The 26253-nt window shown below is 39.0% G+C and overlaps 6 gene segments (V, D, J or C); all 6 read left to right on the forward strand.

Moving 5' to 3' along the window:
- Window positions 1-1303: 1303 nt before the first annotated feature.
- Window positions 1304-1841, forward strand: LOC113072691 (Ig heavy chain V region 3-like). The segment is given in 2 exon segments: window positions 1304-1411; window positions 1488-1841. Coding segments are annotated over 2 exon segments (363 nt in total).
- A 582-nt stretch (window positions 1842-2423) lies between these two features.
- On the forward strand, window positions 2424-2967 carry LOC113072687 (Ig heavy chain V region 5A-like). The segment is given in 2 exon segments: window positions 2424-2543; window positions 2655-2967. Coding segments are annotated over 2 exon segments (351 nt in total).
- Window positions 2968-13334: 10367 nt separating this feature from the next.
- On the forward strand, window positions 13335-13776 carry LOC113072694 (Ig heavy chain V region 5A-like). The segment is given in 2 exon segments: window positions 13335-13377; window positions 13469-13776. Coding segments are annotated over 2 exon segments (351 nt in total).
- A 1460-nt stretch (window positions 13777-15236) lies between these two features.
- LOC113072695 (Ig heavy chain V region 5A-like) lies at window positions 15237-15719 on the forward strand. The segment is given in 2 exon segments: window positions 15237-15285; window positions 15370-15719. Coding segments are annotated over 2 exon segments (399 nt in total).
- Window positions 15720-20057: 4338 nt separating this feature from the next.
- Window positions 20058-20792, forward strand: LOC113072688 (Ig heavy chain V region 914-like). The segment is given in 2 exon segments: window positions 20058-20165; window positions 20246-20792. Coding segments are annotated over 2 exon segments (348 nt in total).
- Window positions 20793-21204: 412 nt separating this feature from the next.
- On the forward strand, window positions 21205-21666 carry LOC113072696 (Ig heavy chain V region 5A-like). The segment is given in 2 exon segments: window positions 21205-21247; window positions 21359-21666. Coding segments are annotated over 2 exon segments (351 nt in total).
- Window positions 21667-26253: the final 4587 nt, after the last annotated feature.

Here is a 26253-nt window from a genome sequence, read left to right on the forward strand (position 1 = left end):
TTGATGTTTCATTGTAATGACTGTTTCTTGGGTTATAACACTGTCAACCCTTCATTAGACCCCTATACTGACATTAAATCTGAATTATGGGTAAGTATGTCATGCTCCTATAATGTGGTAAAACATTGTGTGCTTGTTTTTATACTTTTCCTATATAATGACAAAGAAGGCAAAGTATGTAAACCTCATACATAACCTCACATCTGTTGTGTGTGTATACTTTCTAAGCATATTATAGTGGTAATAGCAGGAAATGAAAGGCAGAACTCAAATTAGCGCTCAAACAACAGGCTACATGTTGTTTGAGCGCTAATTTGAGTTCTGCCTTTAATTTCCTGCTATTACTTAGTATTGTCTGTGCAGTGCAGTTTTGTTTTTGAAATATGCTGCAGTTGTCTGCAGGGATGAATATGAATACATGAAGCAAAATATTAAATCAGAGTACATGCTTTTGTTTGTGAAGAGAGAGGATTTCCATGATACAAATCTCTCGTGCACATGCACAGTATAAGCTGTAGCTGCCTCAGAATAAACAGCGGATCATATTTTAGTCTTTACTAATTATTGTATGATATCAGATGTTATGCTGAAATGTGAATTGCAGCTTACTGAAATGTATAATCTCTGATGTAATTCACCAAACATTTTTTCAGCACTATATCACCTGAAGTTACATTTACATTTATCAGTGTCCACAGCTCAAAAAAGAACCTCAGGGAAGAGCATATCACATATCACTGAATATTGTGAATGTATTGTTAGAGATCAACTATATTATACATACACCACCCATTTATCCTTTTTCCATTTTTACCTGAACTTATTAATAATAATATTTTTACAATCTTTTGAGGCTATTTTGTAAAAAAAAAGAATAATTTACTTTAATAATAATTTAATTATAATTAGCCGTCACAACATCAGGTTCTTTATTGTCATCAGTTTCACGAAGAACCTTTAACATCCACGGAAACTTTACATTCCACAAAAGGATCCTTATTAGTGAAAAAGAGTCTTTAGATAAAACAATCTTCATACTGAGCCAAAAAATGGTTCTTTAAACAAATGTTCACTGAAAGGTTCTTTGGGGAACCAAAAATGGTACTTCTATGGAATTACTGTGAAAACCCCCTTTTCAACCTTTATTATTATATATATTTTTTTTAAAGGAGCAATTACACTGCTATGCTCGTACACTGGTGATGGTTTGTCATATCGTTCTTTAATAGTTTGATCCTTCAGTCATAATTGCACTTTGTGACCCCCCCCCCCACCCCCCCAATGCAAATTAAAACAACTCTGGACATCTGTTTAGTATTTATGTGCTGCTGACTGGATCTGAAGTGTTACATCACCACTGTCAAGATGAAGAATACACTCTGCTTACTGCTGCTCTCATTCAGCCTACAACGTGAGTTTTCACACGTCTATTAACAGATCTACGGGAAAAGATCTACTTAAATCAGTCTTTTCAATCTTCTTTTTAGGCATAAAATGTCAAAGTATGGAGTCCATTGAAAGCACAACTGTGAAGAAGCCTGGAGAAACTCTGACTCTGTCCTGTAGAGGATCTGGGTTCAGCTTTGACTGCTGTAGCATGCACTGGATCAGACAACAAGCTGGAAAACCACTTGTGTGGATGGGACGTGTTTATAGTGACAGCAGTCGCTATGAGTACTCTGAATCCTTCAAAGGTCGAACTGAAATCACCAGAGATAATTCAAAGAGTATGGTGTATCTGAAACTATCAGGCCTGACAGCAGAAGACTCAGCCGTGTATTATTGTGCAAAGCAAGCACAGTGACACAAAGGTCTTGTACAGCTGAACAAAAACCACACTGACTGTTTTCTCTGTGGTCACTACAGTTTATCTCTTGTTACTAGAAGTCAACAGATGGCAGCAGAGAATAAAAAATCTATAAAGCACAGCCTGATGAAAATATGCTGTTAAATATGCAGTGAAGTTCACTATAAAAGCTTAAACATGACAGCACAAAGGCTCTGACTCCTTTAACACAATGGGTGTGTTTTTCTATGTGTAGATTTGTGTTAGTGGTTAAATATTTTACAGTGACATTTGTTTTCAGGGCACAACTTGCAATAGAGGCCTTTAAACCTTCTAGTGCAGTTCCAAAAGAAACGTTTACTGAACTACTGCTATTGTTGCTGTCACAAGTTTTATCAGTTATTTCAAGCCTTTAAAAAGAATTAGAATTGTTGGGGAAGAACATTATGTCAAATTGATTCATGCCAAGTATATAAAAAAATTAAAATACTGAACAAAACATGTCTTAGAGTCTCTAATGAGAGCAATAAATCATATGAATCCAACCATTAATATTTTTGTTGCATGTAAATTTGATTAAAAGCTCTGTGCGATTATGTAAATCTCCTGTTGCATATTTAAACAGCAGGCATGAGTCAGTTTACACATTCATCTGATCACTAGAGGGAGTGAAGAATCACTTCAGTTCAGACAAACTGTGCTGAGAAACAAACCATGATCTCTTCATCTTTAGTGCTGCTTCTGGCAGTCATATCCTGTAAGTTTAGTCTGTTTTCTGTGTGATACATCATTTTGTTGATCAAAAGATTGTTAACAGTTTCTAAATGTCATGATCTCTTATTAACAGGTATTATTTGATTTGATACAGGTATTGATTCATATGAACTCACTCAGCCTGAGTCTCTGACTGTCCGTCCTGATGCCACTCTCACTATCAACTGTAAAGTCTCATATTCAGTTACAAGTGAGCATACAGCCTGGATTCGTCAACCTGCAGGAAAAGCTCTGGAGTGGATTGGATTCATCTGGAGTGATGGAAGCACAGCCTACAAGGATTCTCTGAAAAGCAAGTTCAGTATCAGCAGAGACACTTCCAGTAACACAATAACACTGCAAGGAAAGAATATGCGAGCTGAAGACACAGCTGTGTATTATTGTGCCAAAGAAACACAGTGACAGACTCCAACAGACTCCCTGTACAAAAACATCTTCATATTGACATTACAGTATTTATCATGCGTTTTCCTTGAACTGATATTCACTGATCTTCATCAACACAACAATTTCCTAATAAAATAATCAAAACTATCAGATAAAATAAATAAGCACTATAATCAGAAAGTCAACCGAAAGTCAGTAAAATCCATTATATTTTGCATCATTTTTCTTTCATCCCATTAGAAGGGAGCAAAGTTTTACTGTTGTCTCAGAAGAGGTATAGTAGTTTCAGCACTGTTTGATCAGCATTGAGGGTTTGATCGTCAGATCTGTGTCAGTAAATGAACTGAAGTGTTTATTCTGTCTGTGTGATGTGAGTCAGGAGGTCTGTAAGAGATGTGAGCCGCCTGCTTAAACACTGATAGACTGCAGTAATCTATCAAGTGAATTTATACTGTCATAGACAATTTTCTGCAATTTCATATTTGATAATATTGATATTTCATATTAAGACAAAAAGCAATTATATTAAAAAACATTAAACAACATAGAATGAAAAGAAATGCAACACAAAGATGGCATTTATATATTTAATTATAGCTAAATAATGGTCTGTTTGTATAGATCAAACATTAACCACAAAAATCTTTATCTGGTCCAAATATGTATCAGCATGTTACATAATCAGTTCTGTGATTTGAATATGCAAATCAGCTTACTTCTTTAAATGTGACAGTTCATCTTTGTGATCTGAACTGGCATCTGAACTCTGGAAACTAAGGCTATCTTTCTGGTTTAAACTTCACATACACCATGTTTAAAAAGTTTATTTTATTTGTACTTCTGAACGTTTTACCACGTAAGTTACCACAAACTGTAACAATATACTTTACGTTACATAAAAAAATTTAACAATATACTTTTTTTACATGTTATATTGTTTCTTTTTCCACAGGTTTTGAATGTCAGACATTCACTCAGTCTGAAGCAGTGGTTAAAAAACCAGGAGAGTCTCACAAACTTACATGTACAATAACTGGATTTACTTTCAGCAGTCTCAGACTGAGCTGGATCAGACAGAGCCCTGGAAAAGGACTGGAGTGGATTGCATATATCAGCATGTACAGTACTCCAATCTCCTATTCCCAGTCAGTTCAGGGCAGGTTCACAGTGTCCAGAGATGATTCCAGCAGTCAACTGTATCTACAGATGAACAGCCTCAAGACTGAAGACACTGCTGTGTATTACTGCGCTAGAGAGTCACAGTGAATGAGTTCAGTGTCAAAGCAATACAAAAACTACTTCCTCATTCACATATGGTGATGAATATTGACTGATCACCCACATTCCATCATATAGAAATATTCAATTATAATCACATTCTACCTTTGTTAGGTTGTAATTAAAAATGTAAAATTTCACGTGTTTCCAATACAACACTGATTCTGTGTGTTCACAGAGCTGTGATTGATTTACTCATGTAAACTGTGAAATGATGTGATCTGTTCTCAGCCGTTCTTTAACCTGCAGTGGCTCATGACCTGAACCACATGTTACTGAACCACATTCAAGATGACAAATGCATCAAATAATTACTAACTAAACAGTATCACGTGAGCAGGAGGACTGTTGTTATCAGTAGAGTACAGCTGAGATTCGGCTGTAGGTATGAATATCCATGTTATCACAGCTGTGATAATATTCACAACAAAACAGTTTTATACAACAGTTTGATTAATATTAAGTTAATATTGAGTAATTTGACTTTTAGACACAGTGTTGCCTGTTAATCGCTCTGTCAACTAAAACAACTCCTAAGGAAGTCAAGGCAAAATAAACCACTGCTTCTTTGTGAAACAATTACTTCCTGAATCCTGAATAATTCAGGAGGGTTTTTGAATGAATCAGTTTGATAAATGACTCAAATATTCACTCAAAAAGTCACTTGTCACTACTAACTGTCATAACAATTTACCTTTGAGACAGAGTCACTGCAAAATCCACACCAATGAATGCACAGACTCATTCTGGAACAAGAAAACTGAAAAATAAATTACAAAGAACGGTACATTACTGTATAATTTGAATGATCAAACCCCCAAAATATAAAAAATATATTTATTTATATTTTGAAAGCATGAAATCACTCTTACAGTGAATCAACATAAATCTTCTTTAAATAGTGTGCATGGTTTCCCTTTTAACTTTGCAGAACCCAAAGTAACTTTGGAATTAAGGACACAGAAGCCTGCTTGTTTGAAGAGGAGGCGGTGTTCTCAGCTTCTTCTGAAGAGAGGGAAAGACAGTTTAAGGCAAGTGAACTTCATAATTTCAAGTTATCTGTTTCTTAAATTTATTTAAATTTATTAATTAATTTATTTATTTTTTAACTAATAGTAAAAGAATGTTTGCTTTTGTAGATGTTGGGACATAGGACAGCATCATTCTTTTGAGATTTATGTAAGTTATTTTTAGAAAATAAATATTTCTGTTGTCTCTTGCCTGTTTAATTCACATTTTGATACAACAACAGTGTGATTAAATGCTTAAATTTCATGAAAACTTTCTGTATGTGTTTTTCATGGCAGAACTCAAATCATCTTTGGAGTTGTTCAGTTCAATTCAAGTTTTTTTGTATAGCGCTTTTTACGATACAAATCATTGTAAAGCAACTTTACAGAAAATTCAGTTTCTAGTAGCTTGTCAGTGGTGACTGTCAGGTGAAAAGAAAATTAATTTTCTAAAAAACTTAAAAAAGACGTAGTCAACCAGATGATGAACACTATTAACAACTATTATTATATGATGCAGTCACACTTGTAGCAATATTTGTAAGTTCTGTTTGTTGATTCAGGGTTAGCATCATCTGAGGTCCTCTGAGAGGTTTGCATCATCTCTTCTCAGGTGTTCTGGGTCCAGACTGGAGCTTGTGTAATCCTAGCAAAACAGAGAAACAAATAGAGACATAATTAGCATAGCTGCTGTTCCAACCAAGTGAAATTAATTAGTTTAACCCAAGATAAAGAATAATAATGCGCATTTGATCAGATACAACTGCAGTCACAAATTATGAGATGCATTATTCGAATGATTGGCGAAGGAGATGTGTTTTTTATCTAGATTTAAACAGAGAGAGTGTGTCTGAACCCCGAACATTATTAGGAAAGCTATTCCAGACTTTGGGAGCCATATGCGAAAAAGCTCTACCTCCTTTAATGGACTTTGCTATCCTAGGAACTACCGAAATTCAGCATTTTGTGACCTTAGGGAGCGTGTCGGATTGTAGCGTGGTATAAGTTAGGTATGCAGGAGCTAAACCATTAAGGGCGTTATAGGTAAGTAATGATAATTTGTAACTGATACCGAACTTAATAGGTAGCCACTGTTAGACTGTAGAGGAAGTATCAGTACATCCGTCTAGTTGCAAATTGTAATCCAAGAGATTCTGTGTACTGTTTTTAGGTACAATAAGTAATATCTCTGTCTTATCCAAATTTAATAGGAGACAATTATTGGTCATTCAGTATTTTACATTTTTAACACACTCTGTTAGCTTACATAATTTAGAAGTTTCATCTCGTCTCGTTGAGTAGTAACAGTGGAAACTAATCCTGTATTTTCTAATATTTATTACCAAGGGGCAACATATATATTGAAAATAGCAGAGGACCTAGCACAGATCCTTGTGGCACTCCATATGTTAGGGTGATAAATAAGATGATTCCCAATTTAAATAAACAAAATGGTAGCGATCGGACAGGTCTAAACCATCTTAGAGCCTGCCCTTGAATACCTGTATAGTTTTGTAAATGATCTATGGTGTCAGACGCAGCACAAAGATCAAGTAAAACTAGCAATGAGATGCAGCCTTGATCTAATTCAAGAGGCAAATCATTTGTAATTTAAACAAATGCAGTTTCTGTGCTATGGTGGGGCTTGAAACCTGACTGAAATTCTTCATACATATAATTTTTTTTTTGCAGGCAGGAGGGCAAATGAGCAGACACAACTTTCTCAAAAATTTTATACATAAATGGATGATTTGAAATAGGCCTATAATTTGCCAGTTCACAAGGATCTAGTTGTGTTTTCTTAAGCCTAAGTAGTTACTGTACAAACAACTACCATTTTTCTCCAAAATGACACACATTTCAGATAAGATGTTTTGTCACATAACAAAGGATGCCTTGAATGTCATGAAAATGACAATAACAAATTTTTGACCAAAATTGCAGTTACTGCCTTTTTGCTTTGTAGGGCAGTATAGCTGGACATGCTGTTTTCCCATGCAATTCTAAAATCTTCCAAGTTAGTTTTTCTTAATTTGGCTCAAGACTACGAGTTTCTTTCTTGCGAGAGTGAGTATTAATGTTATACCATGGCACAGTATGTTTTTAACCTTTTCAGTTTGATGGAGGCAACAGCTTATAATGTATTAGAGAAGACAGTGCCCATGTTGCCAGTCTTTTCATTAAGTTCATTTGTATTTATGGGTACACAGAGCAGTTGAGATAAATCAGGCAGGTTATTAGTGAATCTGTCTTTGGTGGCCGGGGACAATAATTCTGCTCAGACGGTAATGCAGAGCCATATAGTTAATATCAGTGATACGCAGCATGCACAATACAAGAAAATAGTCCATAATATCATCACTTTGAGGTACGATATCTAAATCAGTAAGATTGATTCCATGCGATATAATGAAATCTAGTGAATGATTGAAACAATGAGTGGGCCCAGTTACATTTTGCTTGACTCCAAAAGAGTTTATTAGGTCATTAAACACAATGCATCAGATAATTATCACTTTATCAACAGTTACCAAAAGGTCTGAGAGGAAATCTGCAAATTCTTTTAGGAATTCTGTATACACAGTACCCAGGAGAGGGGGTTCAGCGAAAAATCGGCAGCTGTCAGCAGGAAGTGGCTGTCACTGGCAGCAGGAAGTGGCTGCCAATAAAACCGGATGGCAGCTGTCGCTATACCCGGAAATTGGAGGAGGCTGCCGGCGGCAACAAGACAAATAAATTATATACACTTATGATTATGTTTAATACTTTTTTAAATAAGTATAAAGGTCAGTATTGTATATTATTTGATTTAAAATATTGATCAAATATAAACAAAGAAATAAGATCATTTTGCTAAACGTTAATTTCCAGCTGAATGTTTATGCATGTATCATTGTTTGTGTGAAATAAAACAATATTTATATACGAGAGTGGCACGTACTGGGTGTATGTTGTATATTTATTATAGGCTATATACACAAATGACTGAAAAGAGAGAAGTCTCAGAGACCTTTATTTAAAATCATAATTTGCGGTTATATTTGTAGTATTTCAAGAAACTATATATATATATATATATATATATATATATATAGTATAAAGTAGCTGTTAAATTTGTAACTGGGTTAGTAAGTTGTCAAAGTCAGTGCTTTACAATGTAAACCGTATAAAATATATCCAGTAAGCAAGCAGACTAAAATATCAATCAGAATCACTAACAACAATCCGGAGGTATTTTCAAAACTCTTAGATCAGAACTGATGAGGTATACAGAGTTACTTCTCCAGCATCTTGCACCAATCACTGTAAAACCCAGGGTGGAGGTGCATCTCTCCTCATTTTCCTCTTGCAACATGGTCAAGTCAAGCATCGTTTATTTATATAGTGCTTTTAATAATACAGATCAAAGCAAAGCAACTTTACAGTATTAAAAGGAAAATAGTGTGTCAGTCAATAATGCAGAAGGACATTAGTAAACTCAGTTTGTAGTCAGTTTAAAAGGCAGTTTATCATTCAATTCAGTGATGTCATCCTTCAGCTCGGTTCAGTTTAAATAGTATCTGTGGAATCATTTGCAATCATGTCAATGATATCACTGTAAATGAAGTGACCACAACGAAGCAAGCCAGAGGCGACAAGGAACCAAAACTCCACCGGTGACAAAATGGAGAAAAAATAAGGTCTTTACAGGGGATCTGTATCTGGGGCTCTAGTTGTCCTGGTCTCCGCTGTCTTTCAGGGCTGTAGAGGTCCTTTCTAGGTGCGATCCACCATCTGGTCTGGATACGTACTCGATCCGGGTGACTGCAGTGACCTTAGAATAAGAAAGAAACAGATTAATATAAATTGAAGATGTTAATATCTATACGATGTTTGATAGGGAGCCAGTACAGGGTTTACAGAACTGGGCTAATCCGGTCATACTTCCTGATTCTAGGAAGAACTCTAGCTGCTGCATTTTACTATTCATAAGAAAATGGTGACTTTAATACCTAAATTGCTTTATTAACAGTAGACATGCATGCACAGCCATATTAATGATTATTCCCATTGCATCTTGTCATCAAGATGCACATCATTAATGTGTTTTTTTTCTTTCTAAATGCATGTTTACAAAAGCTACTTCAATGTTCTAAATTTAACTACAGCCTAATCCTGGCTTAATCCAAGCCCTGTCTGTGAAACTAGACCTAAAAGTTATAAGGAATTATGAACCGGTCCATTATATTTTGTATAGATAACAATAAAATAAAAAATAAAAAAATAATTGTTTTGCATTCACATGCTTACAACTTCAACTGGTACACAGAACAGTTCTGCACATGCATAGTATTAGAGAAAACACACCTCAATAGTGCAAAAAGAAAAAAAAAAAACTTATTTTAAGAACTCTTAAGTTAATGTATATCACACAATCTCCTGAAAGACTTAACATGCAAAAATATATGGTTAGTGTTGCAAATGTATCTTCTATCATTCCAGTCAAACAACATTCTTTTATATTATTCAATAGACTGTTAACACGCTAACAAACGTTAATATTTAATGGTACGTCAAACGTAATTTGAAGTTAATGGTAGGGCCCTAACAAGGTACACAAACAACGTTGCTACCACTAATTAGATTTCATTGAACAATTAAACCAAAGTAGACACCAAGTCTACCAAGTCGTTCACCAAGATAACAATTAAAATCAAACTTACAACGCAAAAAAAACATTAATTACTCCGATGACCAATTTCTGAACAGTTTGATCAATCGCAACCATTACTGAAGCGTTTGGGTGCAGTTATATCTGATTGGTTGCGCCCACGTTGGTCGATACTGATTGGCTCCCACCGAATGGCAGGTCCCGCCTACCATCCGGCTGACAGTTACTGCCTTCCGGCTGTCAGTTACTGCCTTCCGGCTGTCAATGGCAGCCACTTCCTGCTGCCAGCTGCCGATTTTTTATCTGAACCCCTGCTGGTACCCAGAGCAAGAGACACAATATATTTCTTTTGCATATTTGAGAGTGTAACATTAAGCAATATTCTGCAATTTCATATTTTATAATAATTTTATTCTAATTTCATATAAAAAGCAATTATATTAAAAACCATTAAACAACATAGAATAAAAAGTAATGCAACACAAAGATATATCTCTAAAAATAGCAAAAATAAAGCAATTGAAATGAGTTAAACCTATATCCTGTTTTCTGGGTAACATTGAGAATATCACTATATATTGTTGCAACACCTCCACCACGACCAGTCTGACGTGGCTCATGCTTATAACAGTAGTTTAGAGGAGTAGACTCATTTAGACCAATATAATAATTTGGTTTTAGCCAGGTTTCAGTCAAGCAGAGTATATCAAAACTATTATCTGAGATAATTTCATTTACAATAACTGCTTTGGGTGTGAGTGATCTAATGTTTATAAGCCAAAATTTTAAGACCTTTTTTTTTTGCACATTTATTTTTCTTTTTTTTTTCTGGTTTAATCACGATAAGATTTTTTTCTAGATCCTAGATTAAATTTATATTTTGACCTCACTATTCAGGGAACAGACACAGTCTTAATAGATTGGACAGAGCAAGTACTTCTATCATTTGGAACAAAAGTCATAATAATAGTTATTTGAGAATTGGCCTGCTATAGTCATATGTAGTAAAGTTTCCTGGAGATGTTGTCAGAGAGCAGCTCCGCTCCGACTCTGCTGGGGTGCAAGCCATCAGCACGAAAAGATTAAACAAATAGTATAAACAAATATAAAGTAAACAAATAGCTGTTGCTGTTCTTTACACCATGACAATAACAATTCATTTAAAGCTAGTCTACTGAACTTTTTGTGTCCTCGTCGATACGTGGGCAGTGGTCCTGACACGATGATTGTCGGCGCTGTGGGCGATGACTAGCAACGAAGGACATAAATTAAGAGAATATAAAATATATATTTTTTTGTGTTCCAAAAATTAGCAGAGTTTGTATGGGTCTGGAACAACATGGGGGAGAGTACATTTTAATTTTTAGGTGAAATAACCCTTTAAAGAGCAGCACTCCACGTACATGAGAATATATGAGTGAATGTCATGACTGTTTTAATGTTTCAGTAAAGAAGTAGTTTTCTGAAAGCAATATATTTATTCAAACAATATGTAATGCCCTCAGACTAGTGCTGCCATTATAGCATTCTGGAGCTCTGTGGACCCGAGACATTAAACATAAAACCAGTTATTTACCTGTCCTTAAGGATGTGAATACACCTCTATCTGAAAATGGATAGTTTGATTAAATGTTTTCTTTTTTCAAAATGTCTTTCTCTTTTAAGGCCACAGATGAAGAACAGGTGGTGACTGGGATGAATACTGGTCAAAGAAGAGAACGTCCTTTCCTCTAAACTGACGCAACAGTGGTTTTAAAGGAGTACACTGCTCTGGATGATGTAGAAGATGTCACATGCTGATGGGGCTTCATCATGACTACATCAGTTATTCTGAAGAGATCATGAAAAAATTGACAGTGATGCATGATCTGTATTCATGGACTATGAAACAAACTGTAAGTGTATAATTTTTAAAAACACAATGTCAAATGCTTGTTCGGTGTTATTTAGTAGAAGAGTTTACACTGTCATTCATACACATGCTCACATTCTTTCACACACACATGCATCTGTTAAATGTTATTATATCAGTGTTAATTTTGTGGTTTATTTGTGAACTGTCATGCCAGAATAGTTCATAAAGAACTTAACTAATTGTACATTCATTGTATAATAGTGATTTTGTATATTTTTATACAATATATAAAATTTACCAATAAAAGTCAAATTTGATCTTAAAAGTTATATTCAGCAAATGTTCAATGCTTTATTTGTGAACTCTGTAGCTGTTAATGCCATACTTTTCTGCATTTTTTCTGAGATGCATTTTACTTTTTGACTGTTTTCTCGTTTTTAATAAATATTTACCTTTTTATAGTTATTATTTGTGTGTAAAAGTGATTTTAAAATGAGCAAGATTTGTAGGTTTAACACCTATAGCTCAATTTGGATTAATTTTAGCCTGGCAATGTAGTAATTTTAAACCATAAAAAAGCAACCCAGCATGCTGGGCTAAACATAATACTGTAACCCAACTGGTTGGGTTCGTCCCTTTTTGACCCAGCGATGGGTTGTCAAAATAACCCAAATTGGGTTGTTTTCAACCCAGCAGTTTGTAGAGTGTATGTTCACTGGGAGTTACATTGTCAAAGTAAATTTACAGACTTAACAAAACCATTCAGATGTATAATACTGAAATATGCTGAATAGCATGCTAAATATTTCTCTACAAAAAGCAGCTTGTTCTCATTCGTCTCAAACCATGATCTCTTCATCTCTCTGGTTGTTGCAGCTGCTGGCAGCTGTTTCTCAGCTGAAGTCTTCATACTTCCTTAGAGACGCTTCATGTGGCCTTCAGGTGCCTTACTGTGCCCAGAAATGGACAAATGCCTGATTAAACTATCAGTAACATGCAATAACATTTACAGTTACTTCTATTTCTGAGAATTAAAAAATAAAAATAAACTACTGTAGGCCTAAACAGAACATGTGAGCTGCGTCAATCGTGCATAAATAAAATTAGTGCATTAAAATGATTTTGTGTTAAACTCATTATTATGGCATTAATTTTGACAGCCCTACTTGAAATAAAATAAATTTTAACCAAAGTAAAATAAAATAGAAAAAAGTATACTTTTTTACAGCTAGTCCACATTTCTGAATTAAACGCCCTATATGTTTTAATATAAGCAATACATTTTTTTTTGTGTGTTTAGCTTGTGTTTACATTTTTTTATTACTTACAGTCACAATGTCTGCAAACTGTTTACATTTCTGTTCATTGACTCTATCCCTGAAAATAATGACCTCAATAAATTCAAAACTGAAAGCTTTTTAAATAATGTCAAGGACAATGTGATGCATGTGAAGTTCATAAGCTCTGTATGATTATGTAAATCTCCTGTTGCATATTTAAACAGCAGGCATGAGTCAGTTTACACATTCATCTGATCACTAGAGGGAGTGAAGAATCACTTCAGTTCAGGCAAACTGTGCTGAGAAACAAACCATGATCTCTTCATCTTTAGTGCTGCTTCTGGCAGTCATATCCTGTAAGTTTAGTCTGTTTTCTGTGTGATACATCATTTTGTTGATTACAAGATCATGATCTCTTACTAACAGGTATTATTTGATTTGATACAGGTATTGATTCATATGAACTCACTCAGCCTGAGTCTCTGACTGTCCGTCCTGATGCCACTCTCACTATCAACTGTAAAGTCTCATATTCAGTTACAAGTGAGGAAACAGGCTGGATTCGTCAACCTGCAGGAAAAGCTCTGGAGTGGATTGGAATCATCTGGAGTGATGGAAGCACAGACTACAAGGATTCTCTGAAAAGCAAGTTCAGTATCAGCAGAGACACTTCCAGTAACACAATAACACTGCAAGGAAACAATATGCGAGCTGAAGACACAGCTGTGTATTATTGTGCCAGACGTACACAGTGACAGACTCCAACAGACTCCCTGTACAAAAACATTGTCATATCACAAATTAAGTCTTTCTGACAATTTTCCAAAGTCTAATCACTAAAAATAAATTTAACCTAAATAAAGAAACCAATAAAACTCAACAATCATAATTGTTTTTGCAGTACTTCACCCTTGCTATTTGCTAGCTATTTACAATATGTGGAAGATATGATTTATAGGACATATTGTTATTTAACTGTAGCCTTGATTACTTCATAAGCATCACAATAATATTTGGATCTACTGAATAAACATTAAAAAGTGCATGACATTTACTGAAGAGTTCAGTGAACAGTAATTCACAGATTTGAGAAAGTCCCTGAACTACGGAAATTGTTAAAATGTAAAAAAATATAGAACTTGTGAGCATTCGTATTCAAGTATGTTTGAAAAAAATATATAGATATAATGTAAAAAAAAGATAATGGAAAAAAAAAGATAATGGAAATTAAATGACAAAATATTATGGTAATTTAATATTCAATAGTGTTCTCACTAACAGTGGCTAATTTTTTTATTATTAAAGCTCCACCTAAATGTAAATGATATTACATACAGTATTTCTACCAGCAGTGTTCAATGAGATTGTAGCAGTTAACCTTCCTGCATCATTTGAAATGGCAGACATTTCATTCTTATTTTTTCTCCTGATGTGCTTTACTAGTATGTATAGACAGTCTGTTTGTGTGTGTAATAATATTTAATTCTGGCTTCAGATTTCATTAATAGATTAATAGATGTACTGTATATATGATAATGCTGACAGGCCATTATATATTTTTGTTTTAGGTGTTAACGGCCAGAGCTTGGAGTCCATCCCATCAAGTCCTGTCACCAAAAAGCCTGGAGAAACTCTGAATCTCTCGTGTAAAGGATCTGAATTTGATTTTGGACAGTACGGCATGCACTGGATCAGACAGTCAGCAGGACAAACATTCATCTGGATGGGGGTTATCTGGTATGACGCCAGTAAAACAGTGTATGCTAAAAGTGTAGAGGGACGAATAGAGATCACTAGAGACAATTCAATTATTAGATTAAATATAATAAAATAATAACAACAGTAACAGCAGATGGCGCTGCAGCACAAGACAACTCTGAGTCAAAGAAACAGACCGAAGACATCTTATCCTAGAGGATGATATACTGGCCAATATTTACCTATATTTACCTATAATATAAGCTATTTAAATGCCATGATTGCTGATACATATGTATGACCTTAATTTAATATATAAGAAAAAACAAATATCTAGTTGATTTAAATGTGTTATATTGTTATTGTCACAGAGGTCAATGCTGTCTTCTGAAAGAAAAAAAATTAGATACTCATTTACTGGGTTGCATATGCAGTATTGTATGCAAATATATCTCTCCTCCTCTTTATTTGAGTTTTAAGATGAAGAGAAGCAGCTTGTTCTCACTCGTCTCAAACCATGATCTCTTCATCTCTCTGGTTGTTGCTGCTGCTGGCAGCTGTTTCTCGTAAGTCTTTACAGCTTCTTTAGAGATACTTCATATTAAAACACTCAAGGTTATACATAATATTGACCATATTTTCCCCCTCAGGTGTCCACTGTGTTGAACTGATCCAGACTGATTCTATGGTCTTAAGTCCTGGTCAGGTTTTGACACTGTCCTGTAAACTCTCTGGATATACAGTGTCTGACAGCTACTGCACTGGCTTCATTCGACAGCCTGCAGGAAAAGCTCTGGAATGGGTTGGATACATATGTGGTAGCGGTAACACATATTACAGTGATAAACTGAAAAGTAGATTTCAAGTCTCCAGAGATTCTTCCAGCAACACAGTGACTCTTCAAGGACAGAATATGCAGACTGAGGACACATCTGTGTATTACTGCGCCAGACTCACAGTGACACAGAGCAGCTACTGTCTTGTTCAGAAACCACTCTAACACTCGGCACACAAATAAACAGCTTCATGCTATCCTCACTAATAATAATTACTGATTCAGTTCAGATGCAGATTAAATACTCATAAATGCTCATTAAGTATTCATGAAAAATTACCCTAAACATGAGTGTACTTTCTTTATAAAAAATGTACAATATTATTAAGTAATAAAGTTATAAAATATAATTATTTTTCATTATTTCAGATAGTGAAGTCTATTTTTATGGTTTAAAAATCTTTCACACAGTCTAGATATTATTAAATGAAAAAATTAAAATGAATCTCTTTTATAATAATGCTAGCTAGTTATAAATGTTGGTATTGTCATAGTAAAGAGTAGTTTTGTAGTTTAATAGTTAGAATGTTTAAGTTAATTTGATGAAGGAGCAAATCATTTAAAACAAATCTGATTAAAGTTTAAGTTGTACCACAAAATCTACTGGAACCTGCAACCTGGAAAAGCACTGGTGTGGATGGGCCGTATTTGGAGTAGAGGACAAGGACAAGACTATGCCAAAAGTTTTAAGGGATGAATAGAAATTATAGAAAGTAAAAAACAAAACAAAAACATGGTGTATCTCAAACTGTCTGACTGACAGAAGAGGACTCAGCTGTGTATGTCTGTGCAAGACAAGCACAGTGTTGTACAAATAAACTTGTGGTGTAAAACTGCAGTTCTCATCTGTCACGAGATAAAGTTAATATCACAAACATTATAGTTTATATTAGGCTTGGAGTGAATAAAAACTAAATAAAGACTGTAGCTTTAAATATTTCATACTAATCAAACATCGAAAGATCAGATCAATGTAATAGATATTAATAAGCGCTGGATTCTGGTTATCCTCTGTGTAAGTGTAAAAGATAATCTCAGTAATCTTACATCATTTCCTCATTATGCATATTCAAAAGAGTCTATGACAGGCTGCAAGTATTAATATCCCGCTGAACTGAATGAAGCTGTAGAGTCATAAACATTCATAAGATGAAGAATATACCCGCATTACTAATATTGTTCAACTTAAACTCTGAGTTAATAAAGTGTGTGAGACAGAGAGACAGACAAGAGCCTTGAAATCACCAGAGATGAAAAGCATGATGTATCTGAAACTGTCTGGACTGACAGAAGAGGACTCACAGTGATACTAATGTATGTGGCAACATGATTCAAAAACTGGTCTAGACACACTTTTACTGTAAAACTGCAGTTCTCTTCTGTGTCAAGTAGGTTGCAGTCGAACACTACGTTGTCCACTACACAGTGACACACAATCACAGAAACACAGTGACTCATACAGTCAAAACATTTGTTTTAAACTTTTCAAAACTTAAAAAGACAATCAAGATTCATATTAATTTCAAACACTCTAATTCACTCTAATGAAGTGTTTTGAATCTTTAAATGCATGACAACTATATAAGCTTTGTTTATGTGTGTACATGCAATATAATGCACACATAAGGTCCTTTTTTCAGTCAAGTCTAGCACTGGATCAACACAAAAGTGAATTCATTCTGTAGCATATCATCAAAGAGCTTTAACTATTTAATACTCTGTATGTGAAAAGGTAAATGTCAGTATACTTCTCGTGAACAAACATTCAATGATAAGACACATATGTACAGATGAATGCAATGTTTAATAATAAGCAGCACACAAAACAAGAAAATAATACATTTTATGCAAAACTAAAGAAGATTGCATCATATAGCTGTTCATGTAGCCAGAGCTGCAAGTTTTTGCTATTGATGTTTCATTGTAATGACTGTTTCTTGGGTTATAACACTGTCAACCCTTCAGTAGACACCTATACTGACATTAAATCTGAATTATGGGTGAGTATGTCATGCTCCAATGTGGTAAAAACATTGTGTGCTTGTTTTTATACTTTTCCTATATAATGACTGTAATGCTTTACAAATCTCCATATACATCGGGAAGAAGGAGGCGGAAACCGGCGCACAATCAAAATCATTTTAATATCCAAAATAAATACAAAACGGCGCACCAGCCCCTCACGGCCGACTGGTGCGCATAAATAAAAAGCACACACATTAAAATAATGTCCCAGGCCTGGTCCTCTCTCGTCCTTCACGGTCGTCACTCCAGTTTTATATCCTTCCATCTCCTACGTGGGACTCGATACTAGCGGTGAGGCTCAGGTGTAGCTCATCTCCAATCACTACACCTGGCCTCACTCCTCGTTCCCACGCCTCTCGGCCCCGCCCCACTCGCCACATACCCCCATCGCCCCTCGCAGGCCGGGGGGTAACCTCGAGACTGCGCTCTACCCCCCCCCCTCCGGGGGAGACCGCTCACGGGGACCTGCGGGAACCTGGGGGTAGGACAGACGAGGCGAGAGAAAAGGAGATGGAAGGAGGAGCGACAGGGACGAGAGAGGGGAGAGAGGAAAAAAAAAAAAAAAAAAAAATCCGGTTCCCAGACGCACTGCTGCTCGACCCTCCACCGGCTGGGTGATCTCCTCCGCGGTGCCCGGCGGTGGCACTGGACGGCCCTCGGCGGACGGCACGACACTCCTCCGCCGCCCGGTGGACGGCGACGGCTCCTCCGATTTTGGGCAGCGGCAGGAGTCCCCCGTTCCCTGCCCCTCCGGATTCCGTCACGGAGGCGGCAGGCTCCGGCCCCCTGGCGAACGGCGCCGACTCCTCCGCTCCCTCACGGACGGCAGCCGCCCCTCCTTGTCGTGGGCGGTCGGCAGCGAGCTCGCCCGTCCCCGGCAACTCGCTCCAGCCCACCGCCTCGAGCGTCCATGGCGGCACATACCTCGCCTGCTCGAGGGCACCGCGGATTCACCACAGCGGCGAGGGATCTTCAGCAGCGCGTCCCTCCTTCTCCCGGGCTTCGGCACCACTGTAATGAACACAAATCTCCATATTCATCGGGAAGAAGGAGGGGGAACCGGCGCACAATCAAAACTCATTTTAATATTCAAAAGTAAATACAAAACGGCGCACCAGCCCCTCACGGACGACTGGTGCGCATAAATAAAAACCAAAACATAAAGGAATGTCCCAGGCCTGGTCCTCTCTCGTCCTTCACGGTCGTCACTCCAGTTTTATATCCTTCCATCTCCTACGTGGGACTCGATACTAGCGGTGGGGCTCAGGTGTAGCTCATCTCCAATCACTACACCTGGCCTCACTCCTCGTTCCCACGCCTCTCGGCCCCGTCCCACTCGCCACAATGACAAATAAGGCAAAGTATGTAAACCTCATACATAACCTCACATCTGTTGTGTGTGTATACTTTCTAAGCATATTAAAGTGGTAATAGCAGGAAATGAAAGGCAGAACTCAAATTAGCGCTCAAACAACAGGCTACATGTTGTTTGAGCGCTAATTTGAGTTCTGCCTTTAATTTCCTGCTATTACTTAGTATTGTCTGTGCAGTGCAGTTTTGTTTTTGAAATATGCTGCAGTTGTCTGCAGGGATGAATATGAATGCATGAAGCAAAATATCAAATCAGAGTACATGCTTTTGTTTGTGAAGAGAGAGGATTTCCATGATGCAAATCTCTCGTGCACATGCACAGTATAAGCTGTAGCTGCCTCAGAATAAACAGCGGATCATATTTTAGTCTTTACTAGATATTGTATGATATCAGATGTTATGCTGAAATGTGAATTGCAGCTTACTGAAATGTATAATCTCTGATGTAATTCACCAAACATTTTTTCAGCACTATATCACCTGAAGTTACATTTACACTTATCAGTGTCCACAGCTCAAAAAAGAACCTCAGGGAAGAGCATATCACATATCACTGAATATTGTGAATGTATTGATAGAGATCAACTATATTATACATACACCACCCATTTATCCTTTTTCCATTTTTACCTGAACTTATTAATAATAATATTTTTACAATCTTTTGAGGCTATTTTGTAAAAAAAAGAATAATTTACTTTAATAATAATTTAATTATAATTAGCCATCACAACATCAGGTTCTTTATTGTCATCAGTTTCACGAAGAACCTTTAACATCCATGGAAACTTTATAAGGCTCCTTATTAGTAAAAAAATCTTTAGATAAAACAATCTTCATACTGAGCCAAAAAATGGTTCTTTAAACAAATGTTCACTGAAAGGTTCTTTGGGGAACCAAAAATGGTACTTCTATGGAATTACTGTGAAAACCCCCTTTGCAACCTTTATTATTATATATATTTTTTTTAAAGGAGCAATTACACTGCTATGCTCGTACACTGGTGATGGTTTGTCATATCGTTCTTTAATAGTTTGATCCTTCAGTCATAATTGCACTTTGTGACCCCCCCCCCACCCCCCCCAATGCAAATTAAAACAACTCTGGACATCTGTTTAGTATTTATGTGCTGCTGACTGGATCTGAAGTGTTACATCACCACTGTCAAGATGAAGAATACACTCTGCTTACTGCTGCTCTCATTCAGCCTACAACGTGAGTTTTCACACGTCTATTATCAGATCTACGGGAATACAGATTCCAACTTAAATCAGTCTTTTCAATCTTCTTTTTAGGCATAAAATGTCAAAGTATGGAGTCCATTGAAAGCACAACTGTGAAGAAGCCTGGAGAAACTCTGACTCTGTCCTGTAGAGGATCTGGGTTCAGCTTTGGCTGCTGTAGCATGCACTGGATCAGACAACAAGCTGGAAAACCCCTTGTGTGGATGGGCGGCAGTGGCTATGGCTACTCTGAATCCTTCAAAGGTCGAACTGAAATCACCAGAGATAATTCAAAGAGTATGGTGTATCTGAAACTATCAGGCCTGACAGCAGAAGACTCAGCCGTGTATTATTGTGCAAGAGACTCACTGTGACACAAAGGTCTTGTACAGCTGAACAAAAACCACACTGACTGTTTTCTCTGATGTCACTAGAGTTCAACAGATGGCAGCAGAGAATAAAAAATCTATAAAACACAGCCTGATGAAAATATGCTGTTAAATATGCAGTGAAGTTCACTATAAAAGCTTAAACATGACAGCACAAAGGCTCTGACTCCTTTAACACAATGTGTGTGTTTTTCTATGTGTAGATTTGTGTTAGTGGTTAAATATTTTACAGTGACATTTGTTTTCAGGGCACAACTTGCAATAGAGGCCTTTAAACCTTCTAGTGCAGTTCCAAAAGAAACGTTTACTGAACTAATGCTATTGTTGCTGTCATAAGTTTTATCAGTTATTTCAAGCCTTTTAAAAAGAATTGTTGGGGAAGAACATTATGTCAAATTGATTCATGTCAAGTAGATAAAAAAAATTAAAATACTGAACAAAACATGTCTTAGAGTCTCTAATGAGAGCAATAAATCATGAAGCCTACCATCAATATTTTTGTTGCATGTAAATTTTATTAAAAGCTCTGTGCGAATATGTAAATCTCCTGTTGCATATTTAAGTCAGTTTACACATTCATCTGATCACTACAGGGAGTGAAGAATCAGTTCAGTTCAGTCAAACTGTGCTGAGAAAAAAACCATGATCTCTTCATCTTTAGTGATGCTTCTGGCAGTCATATCCTGTAAGTTTAATCTATTTTCTGTGTGATACATCATTTTGTTGATCAAAAGATTGTTAACAGTTTCTAAATGTCATGATCTCTTATTAACAGGTATTATTTGATTTGATACAGGTATTGATTCATATGAACTCTCTCAGCCTGAGTCTCTGACTGTCCGTCCTGATGCCACTCTCACTATCAACTGTAGAGTCTCATATTCAGTTACAAGTGAGCGTACAGGCTGGATTCGTCAACCTGCAGGAAAAGCTCTGGAGTGGATTGGAATCATCTGGAGTGGTGGAAGCACAGACTACAAGGATTCTCTGAAAAGCAAGTTCAGTATCAGCAGAGACACTTCCAGTAACACAATAACACTGCAAGGAAACAATATGCGAGCTGAAGACACAGCTGTGTATTATTGTGCCAGACGTACACAGTGACAGACTCTAACAGACTCCCTGTACAAAACGTCTCAGGTTACAAATGTAACCTTGGTTCCCTGAGAACAGGGAACGAGACAATACGTCAACGACGCTATGGGGAACGCCTCAGGTGTGACAGGTGTCTGAAATCAAATATCAACTCACAGCAATCATGCTGACCGGCGACAGCCGTGAATCATCAGCTTGAATGATGAGCGTGCGACCTGGATATAAAAAGGGCGCCTTGAAACCATGACAATATCCTTTCGTCTGAAGGGACTGTTTGGTGGGCAGACCCTGAGGCATGGCTGGGAGACGTATTGTCTCGTTCCCTGTTCTCAGGGAACCAAGGTTACATTTGTAACCTGAGACGTTCCCTTTCGAAGGGAACTTCGACAATACGTCAATGACGCTATGGGGAACGAAATACCCACGCCGCCATGCTAAAGGGAGTGCATGCCCAATGGCAGTGACAACTGTCAGAACCAGCAATTCAATGAACGCTAGAACCACTCACCCTCAGGTCACACAGGGCTGTCAGTGACAGCACTTCCTACGGTCATAGCCCAAGCTATATGATACCACAGAAAACCTCCATAAACATAGTTTAGTGAAAGGTCTACCTGGGCCTGCTCAAGGGCCTAGGACCACAACTTCAACTTCTTAGAAGGGGTCCCTTCTAGGGAATGTGGCTAGGGAACCCGAGGGAACCCCAGCCAGTCACTATTCAGGGGAATGTACCACCTGAAATGCCACCAGGCAGGCCTGACCTGGTGTCACTACATAAGACACTAAAGACTGGCCACTTCCTGTCTGTCCGAAGACAGAGCCTCTGGACACTTGCATTTAGGAAGGCATCCAGCCCGAGGAACTGCGGAGCAGGCAGTGAATCACTCGGCCCGGATCTCAGAGACGGGATATCCTGGAGAGTATGACTCAGCATAGTGCTTTACAACCCTTGCCAGCGAGGGGAGTTTCTCTACTCGATCCACGGATCTACCCAGTGTTTGTGTTTCAAAAACACTGAGGAGGCCTGTGAGGGCCTAAGGACTGATCTAACTGGGAGGCCTCATGAGAGGCCTACGACCGACTGACCAGACTCAGGAGACCACATACTCACATTGACTCTCAGTGAGGGGAGCATAAGATCTACCTGGTAGGCAACCAGGCTGTAGCAGGATAAAAGGTTCCAGGAGGGAACCCGTAGCAGAGAATAAAAACTTGAGCCGAGCCAGGGTGCAAACTCACCTCCGGTAGCTGCCTGATAAGGACTGCTAAACTGAAAGTAAGTGGCCACTAGCTTACAAAACCCAGCATCACCATGAAACTACTCCCAGGGAGACCTGGATAGGCCTACTACCTGACAACCACAGTATGTGGGAGCTCACAGTATGTGGGAGCTCACCTTCAGAGAGGCCTGGTGAAGCCTACTATCTGATAACCACAATATGTGGGAGTTCACCTACAGAGAGGCCTAGAGAGGCCTACTACCTGTTACCAGATAACCACCTTAAGTGGAAACTGAAAGTCATTTGGAACTCAACTCCAGGGAGGCCTGGTGAGGCCTACTACCTGACAACCACAGTATGTGGGAGCTCAACTTCAGGGAGGCCTAGCGAGGCCTACTACCTGATAAACACAATGCAGGAAAGCTTACTTTCAGGGAGACCTGGAGAGGCCTACTACCTGAAAACCATAGCTGATAGTGAGCCAGACTGGCAGTCCAGTTGACTGTCTTTGGGGCTTTGCCTTCAGGGAGGCCTTATGAGGCCTACTACCTGACAGTTCAAAGAAGCGGGAATTCAACTCCAGGGAGGCCTGTGGGGCCTGCCACCTAGTAACCACAGTATGTGGGATTAAACCCTCAGGGAGGCCTAGTAAAGCCTACTACCTGACCACCACAAAATGTGGGAGCCCACCTTCAGGGAGGCCTGAAGAGGCCTACTACCTGAAACAGTCTAATCAGCTGGATGTAACTGCTGCTGGGGACTCGCCTAACAGGGAGGCCTGGTCGAGCCTGCTAGCTGATAGCGAGTCTATTCTGCTACTTTAACGAACACTGCTGGAACCATACTATTAAAAACTTTTCCTATAGTTTTGTCCAAGTGTATGTTCCACAATGTTGCGACCCACCTCAGAGGAGGCCTGTTAAGGCCTACTAATCAGCAGTGAGCCTTCTGCCCGAACTACCAGGGCCAACCACCGAAGGTGAGCTGGCCTAGGAGCCCTATTGGGGGCTATTCCGTCAAGGAGGCCTGCTGGGGCCTACTACCCAACTGTGCAGCCTTCGCGGCAGAAATGGGGAGGACTGGGGAGTAACAACCATATGCCCCTGCAATGTTAGACAGGGAGCAGGCCTGCAAGTGGCTCCAAAGGGTGACAGGGATTTGTCCTGCGCCCAGCCTAGGGGAGCGGGGGGCTAAATTGCAAGCCAACCCACTTCAACCCGTCGGTCGAGCGATTAGCTCAACGGGCTGAGTGGAGCCAGCTCTAGAGGCCAAAAAACATCTCTGTTCGGCAGGGTCTGACAAACTCTCACTTCGCAGAGCGAAAGATGGCCTAACCCTGCCAGACTGATCCTACCTCAGCTACCACCCTGCATTACTCTATCTCCCCTGAATGCAGAGAAAGGGGCGGGCCTTGGCCAACAACTCCCATTTAAGGGAGGAGGCTGAAATCAAGGGGAGGAAGCCTAACACATAATGAATGTGGCAGCTATACTTAGCAACAAGCCTCCAACATCCCTAGCATAGCCTAGGCCAGCTACAGAGGCGGCCCGGATGGGGGTCTGACCTACAAGCATAGATCTACCTGAGGGCTCGGAGGAGCCACAGCCTACTTGATTGAGAGGCCGTGAAAACACTCAACCTACTGAAACCCAACAGAGCTCGGGGAGCGAGTACTCAGGATACCAATGTCACAAACCGATAGGCAGGACATCTATCTGAAGATCTATCTGAAATGCCAGCGTCAGTCTAAACCTAAAGCAAAAAAGTTTTTTTTTTTTTTCTTTTTTTTTTTTTTTTAGGAAGACCAACTACTCTACCCTCTGGGTGGCTAATAGCCCTGAGGCTAAACAGAAATGAGCGGTGGCCCACCACGCATATAAAATGTTATGACAGGAAGGCCATCACATACTCAGCACAGAAGCCAAATCTTCTTTGAGCGTCTTCCTAATTCGTTCTAGCCACCAACTGGGGGAGGCTTCAGGGCCCTAAAGTCCATACTTTAATTGCTCCTCTAAGAATGACCCCCTAGGTCTATTCAGGGAACAGGGTCTGTAGAGAAATACAATCAGTGTTAGTTATACACACAGAATTTTACAAACCAAAAGTTCACCTGCGGCGTGCGGAGTGAAGACTCGCCAGAGAGTTCTCAATGAATCTGGGGTCCACCACTTTACATGCCTAAAAGAGGCACTCACATCAACCAGTTTGCTATGGTGGGCCATCAGAACATAGTTCTCATCATAAGGCCCATCCCCAGTGCTGGTGTAACGTAAACGCCTGGGGAGTCAAGAAGAGGGAGAGGGCTGGTAGAAAAGGCCCTCCAGGGAGATCAAACCCTATTTCCGCTGAGTGTTGCAGCGCTTGTGCTGAATGACCTCTCTTAAGTCCTTCTTTTTGCGGGAGGCCCGCCTCCTCTGTGTCCTACTCCTCCATGGAGGGGGGGCACGAGAGGCGACACTAGACCTCTGGTCCTGCCTACGGTCTCAGACCAAGACGGACCAGGTCCTCCCGCCTGCCTGAGCTGGGGCCCGGATCTCAGAGGTATACAGGTCTTATATGCAGCTGAGTGCGCCTTCGCTCCCTAAACTTTCCAACCACCACCTCAACAGAGGTGCCAAAAAGTTTAGCATGCGAAACTGGTGAATCAAGGAGAAGGGATTTTTCTTTCTCCTGATATCAGCCAAGTTGAGCCACAGATGTCTCTCTGTGGCCACCATTGCCGCCATCAATCGGCCAATCGCGGCAGCAGTCTGTTTAGTGGCCCGGAGGGACAAATCTGTGGTCCGGCGCAACTCAGCGACTGCCTCAGGGGACAGCCCTGCCCCCTGGTCAGCCGATGACGCGTCCGAGAGGTTAACGCCCCTCTCGAGACTGTCAGCGAGCTCCATCTGGGAGCGGGACCCGATCCGCGAGGACCAGACGCTGAACTCTCTTCCCTCGAGAAGAGAGCCCGACGAGACTGGAGCGTTCTCATAGGAAAACGCTCACAATTTGCACAGGATGCTCCCTCGAGAGCATCCTGTGCGTGCTCTTCACCCAAACAGTACACACACATCTCGTGAGTGTCACCCGGCGACAAATATCTTGGGCACGGGTCAGCACATTTCACAAAACTTTTAGGACTTGCCTTAGATGTGCGTTTCATTTCTTCGCTTCACAATTTGCACAGGATGCTCCCTCAAGAGCATCCTGTGCGTGCTCTTCACCCAAACAGTACACACACATCTCGTGAGTGTCACCCGGCGACAAATATCTTGGGCACGGGTCAGCACATTTCACAAAACTTTTAGGACTTGCCTTAGATGTGCGTTTCATTTCTTCGCTGTAAGCAGACGTTTAAATCAGACAAAACAGTCCCTGAAGACGAAAAGGATAT

This window comes from Carassius auratus, unplaced genomic scaffold, assembly GCF_003368295.1.
Source record: "Carassius auratus strain Wakin unplaced genomic scaffold, ASM336829v1 scaf_tig00009927, whole genome shotgun sequence".
NCBI lineage: Eukaryota > Metazoa > Chordata > Actinopteri > Cypriniformes > Cyprinidae > Carassius > Carassius auratus.